This window comes from Hyaloscypha bicolor (genome assembly GCF_002865645.1).
Source record: "Hyaloscypha bicolor E unplaced genomic scaffold K444scaffold_182, whole genome shotgun sequence".
NCBI lineage: Eukaryota > Fungi > Ascomycota > Leotiomycetes > Helotiales > Hyaloscyphaceae > Hyaloscypha > Hyaloscypha bicolor.
In genome coordinates this window covers 5,923,463-5,936,095 of record NW_020194684.1, presented here as the reverse complement: position 1 = coordinate 5,936,095, position 12,633 = coordinate 5,923,463, and the positions used below count along the sequence as shown (strand labels likewise).

General features: G+C 36.1%; 2 protein-coding genes across 2 annotated transcripts; one reads left to right on the top strand and one right to left on the bottom strand.

Moving 5' to 3' along the window:
* Positions 1-2,189: 2,189 nt before the first annotated feature.
* On the bottom strand, positions 2,190-5,672 carry K444DRAFT_648054 (uncharacterized protein; the record flags this gene model as incomplete). The annotated part of the gene is made up of 13 exons (XM_024885418.1): positions 2,190-2,600; positions 2,652-2,879; positions 2,910-3,155; positions 3,219-3,710; positions 3,837-3,889; positions 3,929-4,212; positions 4,267-4,307; positions 4,338-4,479; positions 4,539-4,720; positions 4,771-5,052; positions 5,102-5,161; positions 5,219-5,540; positions 5,587-5,672. 13 exons carry the CDS (start codon positions 5,670-5,672, stop codon positions 2,190-2,192), a joined length of 2,829 nt encoding a protein of 942 aa, XP_024729085.1.
* A 6,457-nt stretch (positions 5,673-12,129) lies between these two features.
* On the top strand, positions 12,130-12,324 carry K444DRAFT_545216 (uncharacterized protein; the record flags this gene model as incomplete). The annotated part of the gene is made up of 1 exon (XM_024876120.1): positions 12,130-12,324. A coding segment is annotated over one exon (195 nt), but the record flags the coding sequence as incomplete, so codon positions are not given.
* Between the last annotated feature and the right edge of the window lie 309 nt (positions 12,325-12,633).

The window sequence follows — 12,633 nt, the reverse complement described above, 5'->3', positions numbered from 1 at the left end:
TTAGAATATATAATCATGAATATTCATGAATACTTTAATTACTCTACACGTGACTATAACACGTGATACGCTAGCCTAATTAAGTAGAGATCCCGCTCTAGTATCGCCTAAGCGCCACCTCGCTGCCTAATTAGTGGGTCGAAAGCCTTGCAAAGACGATGCTAGATCGGGAGTCATACCTAATTAGGTTAGTATATCACGTGCGACAGTCACGTGTATAGTAATCAAAGTATTCATGAATATTCATGATTACCTCAATTAGAATCTGATTAGAATATAATTAGTGGGTATTTTTAATGAATAAATTAGATTACTAGCCAGTATTCTAATCTAATCTATTCATTTGACACACTGGCCCAGATTGGTCTCTAACTAACCTAGTAGCTATTGTGCTCCAACTACTCTCCTTCCATGGTACATATTAATGGAAAACAACTTTCTAGATCCCTTAGATAGCCTTATTAATATCGTTGGCGAGTTAATAGATTTTATCGGAGGAAGGCGTACAAGTGCCCGCATCAGGGCAACCTTGGGTTCTAGTCTGATGGCGGCGTGTTGCAGGCCGTGGCGCCGCAGTTCCTGTTAATCGTGTCCCCATCTCGGTAAGTTGGTACACAAGAACCCTTATTCAGGCAAGGTGAGGGGTTTCGAGTTCCCTTGACATAACCGCAGCTATAGTAGTCGGTGTATAAGGTGCATATCTTCTAAATCTTCGTTAGAGGAACTGCGTACTCTAATCCATTATTCAGAGAAGGTTCAGCTGCGGTAACTCACAGTGTTTAGTCACGCTTTTGAGTTATCCCTGATTTGAGAGTTAGGATTTTTTTAGGCTTTTAATAAAGAGGTAGGATACTCACAGCAAAAATAGATCAAGAAAGCTGAATAGGCAGGTGTTTGGATGAGCGAGGGCTCTAAAAGGATCCCAGGGTGATTCTTATCTTCTGTCGAAATGAGGCTCTCAAATCCTCCAAGAGACCCTATGCCTTTCACATGTTTCTTCCTTGGCTGCGAGCTAATGGTGGTCGCGTATTCGAGCCGCATGCTACCCTGAAAAGACTTGTAGTATGCGGGTGCAACGCTATCTGACTCATTCAATTCTCTCCTAAAAAAGGATCACCCTTAGACCAGGGCTAGGAAGACCAGCAGCGTCCTACCATAACATTATTCACGGAATTGATTGGTAGTAATACACTATGCAATATAAGAAATGTGGGCCAACGCCCCGCGTCGATACCAGGCGTTTACCGTGCATGGCGATGTATCCTGTCTGATCCAATCGTAATGACAACAAAACCTCAGAGTTCTGATTTAATCTTGGCACGCCTTACTTTACTCCGTGGTTCGAGCCGCACTTTACACCAAAAAGGGAAGAAGGATGAACCAACCCCTCCTAAAAAGGCAGCCTCTGCCCAGCTGACGTATAGGAACCGTCAAATGGAGAGATGCCGGCCAGGTCTTCTTGCGAGATCAAGAGCGGAGAATTTTCAAGAGCAGGGTGAATGACTCTCGACACCAGTGCTCGTTGGATGAAGCAATCTCGAAGTTGTAGCTCAGGCATCTGACCATTGCGAGTTGCACTCACCTGCCCTTCAGCCTCTTCCTTGGTTTCCTCATCGGTGTGCGCCTTGGGCCCTTGACCGACTAAGTGACTCAATTTGGCATACATTGCGATGCATGGTCGGCTCTAGACACTGAACCTTCTTTCCCTCCTCTTTAGTACCCTTCTTGTATGTAAGGAATACCAATTGCTTGAAGAGCCTTGCGAACCCGCGACATCATACAATACATCTTAGCTTACGAGCGCGCGGGATGGTTGCTATCTGGTGGATCTTTAAAACTAAGTGGCTACAAGTAGAGGAGTAACCGTGAAGCTTCGAGAATATCCTAGGCTAAGTAATTAACCGTCTCGGAATTCACTCAACTAGTATACAAAGTTCACCTCCCCTAATCCCCCCTTTATCAAAGTTATTAAATAATACAAAATATAAAGAAACAGCCTTTAAAGCCTATGGAAACCTTCTGCCCCAGCTATTCTTGCAAACAACTTCTACTATGACTTGGAATTAAGTTGTTGTAACAAGTAAGAAAGTGTGTTCTCTGATGGTAGCCGACTTAGGTGTGTCTCTGTGAGCGTCCTCTCTTCGATATTCACAACGTGCTCAAGCAGTATGACGGCCTCCTTGGCCTACCTATTCGTCCGATATTATAATAGCGAGGTTGCGCTGCGAGACGAGCCATTGAGGGTGATCCGGGGCTAGCGTTATCTTACAGATCTCGACTACCTGCTTAAGTAACTCGACGGCCTCCTTTACCTGCCCATTCGCGTAGTACGCAACTGCGAGAGCGTCCTCTGATGCTAACTGATCGGGGTGATCCGGAGTTAGCGTTAGCTCTTGGAGTTTAACTACGTGCTCGAGTAGCTCGATGGCCTCCTTACCCTGCCCATTCTCCCGATACGCTATAGCGAGAGCGCACTGCGAGATGAGCCGATCTGGGTGATCCTCGGCTAGTGCTGTCTCTCGGATCTCGATAATATGCTCGAGCAGCTTGACCGCCTTCTTAATATGCCTGTTTGTCCGATATGCAAGAGCGAGATTGTACTACGAGGTGAGCTAGTCCGGGTAATCTTGAGCTAGCGTCATTTTTTGGACTTCGACTATATGCTCGAGTAGCTTGACAGCCTCCCTTACTTGCCCATTATTACTATACGCAAGAGCGAGCATTTCTTGCAAGCCGAGCCGATCCGGGTGATCCTTAACTAGCGTCAGCTCTCGGATCTTGACAATATGCTTGAGTAGTGTAATAGCTTTCTTTGCCTGCTCATTCTCCCGATAGGCTATAGCAAGTGCATACTGCGACTCGAGCCGATCTGGGTGATCCTCGGCAAGTGCCTTCTCTCAGATCTTGACGATCTGCTCGAGTAGCTTAACAGCCTTCTTATTGTTTCCGATATTTAACAAGCTCCTTGCATAGAGGAAATATAGTAGTAGAAACTCTTTTAATACTTTATCGGGCTTCATTCTAAGTTCGGTAAACATATCTTCCAGAAGATAGCAAAGCCTTGAGTCCTGTCGTATATGTAGTAATGTCCAGCCACATCTGAAAAGAATTGGGATGACTAGAGTTTCTAATCCAAATGAGAGTACCCTTCTAATCTTTATATCCAGGTAAGATTATATATATAGTAATAGGTGCCTCTCTTGAGTCTGCCACATTACAGAGTTAGATCGAGACAGTATAAGAATACAGCCAGTAGCTATCCAAGCCATGCCTTGCTGTTTCTGGTCTTGACGGTCTTTGGCCCAGGCGTATGCTAATGGGTATATCGATAATCCTACTGAACTGTCTAAATCGTACTGCGTAACCAAGGAGAGTGAAACTAGTTTAGAGCTGGCCTTAATAAGACGAAAAGGATCCCATTTGTTACCTTCTACTACTAGAAAGCTAGGTAATCGCGAAACGTGGCTTCGAGATATAGAATCTATTGCACTTATCTCTTGATCGCTAGTATGGAGGACTTCTCTGCTACTACCCCATATGCTTTGAAAGATTTGAAGGGGAAGAATAGCGGAATCCAGTATTGATATAATTGCAAGTAAATATAAAGCATCTTTTGTAGCTTCGCTTTCAGACTGCTCTAATACCTCTGCAGATGCTTCGAAGGTCGTATAGATATCGCAGTACCTTAATTGAACCTGGTCAGGCTTGTACTTTAGGAGCCGGTCCCGGTGCCGTTGGTAGACCATAGGGTATTATTGCAGTTAATAGTGGCCTTTCGCAATATATATGCTAGCTTGGATTAGTGCAAGCGTATGCAATCCTAGAAGTTGGAAAACTTCTTTGGCTTGACTCTTATAAGATAGCCACGATTCTCTAGGGATATCTGCCGCTTTGAGTAGTAGTTCTGTAGATTCCTCCTTTTTAAGACCCTCGAGTACTTCATTCGCGTCTGGGCTATACCGCTTGTATTCAGAAATACGAGATGTCATAAGAATCGTACCGTGAGTTCCGGATGGAAAGTAGGCTTGATAGTCGAAGTTCGGATCATTGGCGTTATCAAGAATAAGGAGCCAGCTTTGCTTGGTAGTTGCGAGAACTTGAAGAGTATCAGGAACGCTCTCGACCGACCGCCCAAGTAGCTTTGCAATGGCGATAAAGTCGCCTTCAGTAGTAGAGGGCTTGCTGATGTCGACCCAGAAGACCCCCCAGAACCTTTAATTATTAGCCAAAATGATACAGGCGGTGTTAGAGGCATAATTAGAATACTCTTCCCGCATCAGACTAGTAATTTTGAGACAGATTGTACTCTTCCCTTATCCATCTAGTCCGGTAATAACAAATCTCTTTTGCTTGTCGGCGGAACAAGCATAGTCATTACGCAAAGCCTTCTGTATTCGAAATAGGAGCTCGGTACGTCCGGTGAATAATTTGTTAATCGGACGAGGCACTATCCAGTGCATGTTTCCATAGCTCAAAGCACTAGTTCCTAGAGCAAGGGCATTAGCTGTCTGTAATCTCTATAATATAATTTCATTTACTTGCCCTGATAACGAGCAGCTACAGCAGCCAAAGCTCCGCCTTCAACCATTCGTCGAATTTCAGGGAGCAATAGCGCAAAGTTCGGGTCATCCTCTCCACTAAACTTGTTCAGTCCAGAATGGTCGGTATTAAGGAACATCATCCGCTTTCCAACCATACTGGCCGACTGCGAGCCCACGACCTATGCGACAATTAGATAAAACGGCCTTGCAGAGTGGAGTATAAACAAACTTGTGCTTTTAAAGGTCCATAATCAGTCTCCAGTATCTCGTAGAAACAAACAATATCCAAATCGCCATAGCTGCCCCAGAAGTCTATCGCTAGTGCATATAGATCCGAATTACCTTTCTCTAACAACTTCAACATTATTGGATCAAGACCTGAAAGCCGGGCTAGCCACTTCCCAAAAATAGCTACATTGCTCCCTTGGAAGGGGGTGCCGAGAAAGATAATGCCTGCTACCGAGAGGCGTAGGTCCGTAAAATGTTGCTGATGGACAGCATTCACAAGTGCCTTCAATGCTGAGCGGATGGATTGTATCTATAACTTGAAAAGGGTATACCTGCTGGATAACTAGGCTCCCAAGACTATGTCCAATAAGCATAATCGGTCTCTGGCGCTCCTAATAATATAATTTAGTAATATATTAGCTAGTCCAGCTCATGTAGAGACCAATTACATTTGCCTTCTGTCTGTACTGAGACACGATATTCAAAAACTGATTAGCGCACTCGTGCAGGCTAGTCTTGACGTTTGGATGTCGCCAGTCCGACTCGTAGCTATAGGTAGCGATCCGTGCATCCTCGCCCAGAGGTACAAGCAGGTCCCGTGGCCACATAACCTCTGTTGAGCCTCCGTCCCCGCCTTTGCCTCGTGGCTTCTTGCCCTTCCAAAACTGAGCCTTGTCCCGGAATCTCTCAGGTCTATCGACATCTGTGGATGATACTTTCTTCACCCATGTATAAAACGGATGCGCGCCTAGACCTTGGACCGCGATAATGCTAAGTGGGGTCAGCGGGGTTTAACTTCGGAGGCAGCTTAGCTCACTCGACTACGGGCGTCGGCCCATCCGCAGCCTCGCTCGACCAGATGTTCAGGCCGCTGGGTTTGACCGTCTCTTCGGTGCATGCCATTGCTGTGAACCGTGTCCTGTATCCGCTGAGCTAGGTTTATAGCGCCGTAACGGTCTGCCGCATAGCGAGGTCTGTGGGAGAAGTCGACAATGTTGCGCCTGACGTTGAGCCCAGCGGCTGTGTTCAGCCTTATCTTGCGCCACACTCGAATGTCTAACTGAGTTATATATATCTGTATATGGCCCGTGCGCAGCACGTGACATGCCCCCTCAAAAAGGAAAGGAAACGTCCCCGTTTGAGCCTAGCCCACGCCGTCCAAATGGGCTATTTGCCCCTTAATATAAACCGGGAAGGAACGAATAGAGCTCATTGTGAGAAGTGAGCTTATTAGAGGAAGGGAGCTCGTTATAAGAGCAAGAGTGAGTGGAAGGCAGCTCTTTATAAGAGCAGGTGTTAAGGGGCTCGTCGTGAGAGCAAAAGTAGGAGGAAGGGAACTCTTTGTAAGAGTAGGAGTTGAGGGCTGCTCTTCGTCTGCTTCGTCTTCGTCGGCGGAGGCAGAGGGGCTCGTTGTGAGAGCAGGAGAAAAGGATTATTCTTCGTCTTCTTTGTCTTTATCTTCTTTGTCCTTGTCTTCGTCTTCTTTATCCTTGTCTTCTTTATCTTCGTCTGTATTGTCTTCGTCGGTGGAGGCAGAGGGGCTTATTATAAGAGTAGGAGTAGGAGGAGCGAGAGCGGGAGCAGAATCTTGTAGCCAAATTTGGCGAATAAGTTGAGTGATTTACTAAAGTTGGATGTCTGAAAGCGGGGCGCCGTCTTGGAAGAATCATTGAGGGGTCTTAGACTGGGGGGTTTTAGATACCATTCTAGAGGATGGCGTGAATGTGGGTCGAGGACTTAATTAAGAGCTCGCAAGGTATCGATATGGAGGTCGAGATCTTGTGGGGTATTGATTTGGAGGTCGATTAATTATAGGATACTAAGTATTAATATGGAGGTCGAATCTTAGGGCATTACTACTATATTATGGCCTGGACAAGCTGTGGAAGTGGAATGTGGTGTATTTGGTATGTCTATAATAAATAATAGTACCTTAAAGGCGGGGAAGAAGCTATATATATATCTGTATATGGCCCGTACGTAGTATATAACAAATACCCAGAGCCATTTCCGACTATAACTCCTCTATTACTATATAACAATTCCTAAGGGATATATACTATTAGGTACTAGTATAACGGAACCGTATAAGTACTAGACCAGACCTACTCGCATTTCTGGTATTAATTTATAGAAAATCCATTCTTATATTATCTCGGTAAATATAGCTATCTATATAACTAAAGATAACAAGCAAAATGCCCTTCTATTTCCCTCCGAGTTTTGCAAAGGTTTACTAGTTAGTATTAGAAATATTAATTATAACTTCTTTATAGAGTTTACTAATTACTTTTGGGCAAATGGCTTGGAAAATACTTTGGGGCTTGAGGTAATATAAAGTTAGGCTAGGAAAATAATCGAATTTTCTTTCGATATTAGTAGTCTTTTACTTAAAGAGGAGGATATAAAGGCAGAGGTAAGAGGGCAGTTTGAGTCTCGAGAAACAGGATGGAATATTATAGTTAAGGATGAGACTATTAATAAGAATAAGTAGACCTAATATATTATCTTTATTACTAGCTATTTAAAGGCCACCAAAATCCAGAAGCAGGATATAACAGACGCTTTAAAGATCTTAAGAAATGAAGGTATTTTAGTATAGAGGATTCCTGACTTTATTATTTATTATCTTATATATTTGAGTATTAACTGAGTATGCCTTTTATTGAACTATCTCTATTATTAGAAGCTGTCTAAGCCAAATAAAGTCACCTATTAGTTTTTTATCTATTACTTCTATTAATATAAATACTTCTTTCTTGCTTTCATTTCAAAATACTAGACTAAACCTATTACATTTAATTAATTCTCTAAAATACTCTAATTTAATAGAGCCTACCGGTATATCCTTATATTACTTACTAGTATCCGGAGCAGTTCCAGTTATAAAGATCTCTTAACCGAATTATACTATAATGTTATCTAATACCCTTAATAGCCTTACTAAAATGAATACAGGCAATTCTGGCAACCTACCAAACCAAATTTCGCCCGGAATATTAATAGGCCGTTTGAGAACTATCTATTAAAAAGTATACTTCTCAAACTAAATTATTCCTTTAAAATATTAGCTAGTTATAAGTTTTCCGCTATGGCTTTATACTTACTTATAGCTGGAATATTACTATTATAATTTAAAAGAGTACTAATATAGCTAAAACCTGTTCTCTCAGGTCTCAAAATATCGGAAATTGACTTTCTTATTCTCTATTACTAATTTGTATTATAAATACTTATTGCATTTAATAAGATATTACTAAGCGGATCCCGTCCTCAATTATTAATAGATATCTAGAATAATAACTAGTAGAAGTTTATTACTAACCTAAAATTATTAAAAGTAGATATCTAATATTATATTAGGGCTTAAAGTAATTAGCCCTAAAAATCCCTTCTATAAGTCTTATATTATATTTTAGATCTATAAGCTCTTAATATATAATTACTTTTATAAACTACTAATAGAAGGCTCTTCTCAATATAAAATATCTAATAAGCTATAAGATCTCTAGTAAAGCTTTATAGCTATTACTTTCCGGATATAGTACCTTTTTTTTAATTTTGTTTTAGTTATCTAATTTATAACTGGCCTTAGTAAAGCTCTAAAATCAAGTATTTTATTTAATAGTAGATTATTTATATCTATATCTTGGATTTCTTCTATATACTTATAACTAAGTATTAATTATTTAGATCTATATATATTAGTATTACTAGCTATTATAGTAGGGTTTTTTCTCTCTTGTCCCGTAACTACCGTTACGTGTCCTGCTTCCCAGGCATACTAGTACTAGTTTAAGGAATTATATAAGACCTCTATCTATATATATAATTAGCTTTCCTAATATATTAACTTTCGGAGCCCCTTATTTTTAATTATTTGTATTATTTCATTACTAGTACTAAAAGTCCTAATATTATTACTTCTACTTATTTAGCTTCCTACCCTCTTTATCTCTATTCACGTATCTAATACCTATATATAGTCCGATATTCATATAATAATCAAATTCCTATTATATTACTAGTATAAATAAGAAGTTTATAACTCCTCTAATTTGAGATTACTAGCTAGATTAAAATTAAAAAGTAATAAGATATTAAAAAGATTTATAGAGTATTTATAGGATTTTATTACTCAGATTATTCTAGCCTTCTTTCTTATATTTATTAATTATACTAAGGTCTTAAAAGAACTAGATTACCTTACTAAATATATTTCCTTTAATTAGTATATACTTCTTTTAGCTTTTAAAGATTTAGAAACTTTTCTAATAATAGATAGTAGTACTTATATAAGGTTACTAGTTTACTTAGGAAACAGAATTAAGTATCTAGTATAGAGAATATCTATAAATTTATAGTATTTTTAACTAACCTTTATCTAGCCTACTACTTTCTCCTAAATAACTTTAGGATTATATTTTCCCGATTAATAAATTATAGTAATTATAAAGTTAAGGCTACTATTTTTAATTATAGAAAATTATTACTTTATAATATTAAGCTTTAAAATAAAGTTATAATAGAAAGTTATTAGAAATTTCTATAAGATTCTATTAAATATATAGCCTATTTTTATAGTATATATATATTTATAGTAATTTATAGGAAACTAAAGGTCTATACTATTTTTAGATAACTAGTATAAAAGATTATAATAGTTTTATTTAAGTATTTCTATAAGATTCTAAAAAATACTAAGGCTTTCGGATTTAATTAATTATAATAAAGTAAGTTAGTATACTTGGGAATTTCTTTTTTTAGATAGCAGATTAGGCTAGAATTCTAAATTACTATCTTTAGATAATATATTCTCCTATAATACTAAAATTTTTATAAGCTTATTTTATAATATCTTAGGTAATTCTAGAAGATACTATTAAAGCTCCTCTATAAACTATATATAATTAGCCTATAGAGTTCTCTAATAAGCTTAAGAAATTACCTTATTATTAGTAAGTAATTTCTCTAAAGTATAGTACTCTAACCGGAAGTATATATTCTTAGTAACTTATTAGCCTATTATAGATATAAAGAGATAAATCAGGCTAGAGTCTGCCTTAGATCTATAGGGTAATATTACCAGAAATAATAAATTAATTCCTGCTTCTATAACTCTTATAAAGCCATATAGTTTAAGCTCTAGCTATCTTATATAGATACTACTAGTACTAGAAGCCGAATTAGAAATAAGAGAAGTAGGTATTCCTCCTGGACTTTAGTTTGGGCTAGTATAAATACTATACTATATTATATATCTAATTTTAATAAGTTACAGGTTAGGATAATACAGGGCTATCTAGTAAGAAACCTACCCAGAGGTCCTTAATAAGTTATATGTATATTAGTAGCAGGTTAGGAGCAATGCACTTCTATATATTAATTATGGCTCTAATTATAGCCCGCTAGCTAGTTCTATAATCCGCAATTACATTAGTATAAGGCATTAGTATTCCGCTTTCTGGGCTATAGTTTGCCTCCTTATTTCTTAACCTACCGGAAGTCCTCTATAATTATATATATATCCCGTAATAGCTTAGAAATAATTCTATATATATAGGGGCAAAGCTATTAATAAGGGTTACTACAAGTAATACTTCTAGTAGTTTCAATTATCTCTTAAAATCTAAATATATTTCTCTATTTTAGTAATTTGTTCTACTTTCTATATTATACCTTATATAACTATCTATAATTATTTAAAGTACTAGTATACTATATATTAATTATAGCCTACTAGCTACTATTCGGGATAATAATACTATATATTATTATAGTAATTATAGATATCTAATACTATACTTCGAACTTTTCTAGAGTAGTATATGTTTTTTTCATTTAGTATTAATAGTAAGAGTAAGAGTCGCCCTCTTATTAATTGTCTTATTTAATTATAGATATTTATCTAACCTATATTATAATTAGGATAATCAAAATTACTTTCCTTAAAGTAGGAAGACTAGGTACCTCTATTATAGCCGCTAGCTGCCTCGGGAATAAGAACCTATATATAAGCTTTAATACTTTATAATATTATAGTATTATAGTATTGCCTTAACTAATTAGAGATACTAATAAGGGAGAGGGTACTATATAGAGACATTTCATTTTGGGAACCATAGAATTAATATACTATAAACTCTTTTTATTCAAGTCCAAATACTATACTTTATATTAATATCTTACTTCCCCTATATTACTATATAAAGAATTAGTAAAGCTATCTTAATTACCTAGGTACTAATATATTATACTATAACTATAGGCTATAAATATATCTAAGGGCAGTCCGGCTTCTCTTTATTAGAAGTCTAATTAATATTAGTATTTATAAATATATAAGAATATAAATCTTTTCTAAAGTTTTTATTATTATTTCCCTTTATATTTAGTATCTAGCTCTTTAAATATCTTTCTAAACCTTCTTACTTAGTATATATCTTGTCTATTATATATATAAAGTAGTCTATTATATACTAAAAATATCCTATTATAATCTCATATAATAAAATAATAATAGGATATATTAAGAATATTTCCCTACTAATTTAACTATTTTTGGAAGCTTAAGCCTTAATTCTAGACTTCTTGTTTCCAGGCTTTACCTACTTGTCTACTACTATCTAATAGTATCTTAGTATTAACTTGAGTATTTATACTTCTCGGCTCTATTTCTTTGGGTTATTTGTATTTATTTATAGATATATTTATATATATTTATAGAAGCTACTAGAGACTTATTATAGTAAAAACCCCTTCCTATCCAAATAATAAGAGAACTATTTTCTAATAATTAGTAGCTTTAACTATTTATTTATAATATTATAATAATATATATAATATACTTATATTATAGATATCTATTTAGAACTTTACCCAGAATGCTTTCTTCTTCCTTATTACTACCGACTTAGCCATATTATTAAATTGCTCGAGAAATTATTATTCAAATAGTAGAGATATAAATAAAAAGACTCTATATTATATATCCTGAAATAGTTACTTTTTTATATAATATAAGGGCTAATAGCTTATATTCCGGTATTAATATTAAGCTAGAGAATTCAGAAGTTAAGAAGAAGTCTCTATTTCCTGCTTTAGTAACTCTCTATAAATTCTTAAGGAATTACTTAATAAGTATTATATTGAGTATACCAAGCTACTTTAGGATAAAACCTATATCTATAAGCTATATTCTAAAGGCATTTAAATAAGGTCTATAATATCTAAATTAAGATATATCTTGACTATTATTCTTAATAAGAATAGAAAAAGAGAGCTATTAGATAATATTAAGAACTTCCTTAATCCGGTATTCTAATAGTAGTATTCCAATTATAATACTTTCTATTAATAGGGTTACTTACTATATAAACCTCCTAAAACTAGAAAATCGAGCTTAAACTTAGCTATTACTAGTTATTTTAACTTAAATATCTATATTCTTAATCTTTCTACTATTAGTAAAGTTATTCTAAAGTACCTATTTAATAGTCTTTCAAATTACTATATTATTCTTTTAGAAGATATTAATACTATTAGCTCGAATTAAGATACTAAAACCGAAGGCTTTTATTAAATCGGAACTGGCTTTCTTTTCCAAATAAGTAAATCTATTAGTAAAAAAGTATCTTTATCCTTTATCTTAAATATTATTAATAGTATTAGGTTATAAGAAGGCCGAATCCTGATTATAACTACTAACTATATTATATGCCTTAATAAAGTACTTATATAACCTGGCTATATAAATAAAAAAGTCAAGCTTAGGCTTACTAATAATATAATAATAGCTAATCTTTTCTGTCTTATCTTTAAGCCAGTATAATAAAATATTACTCTTCCTAAGAATACTTAATTA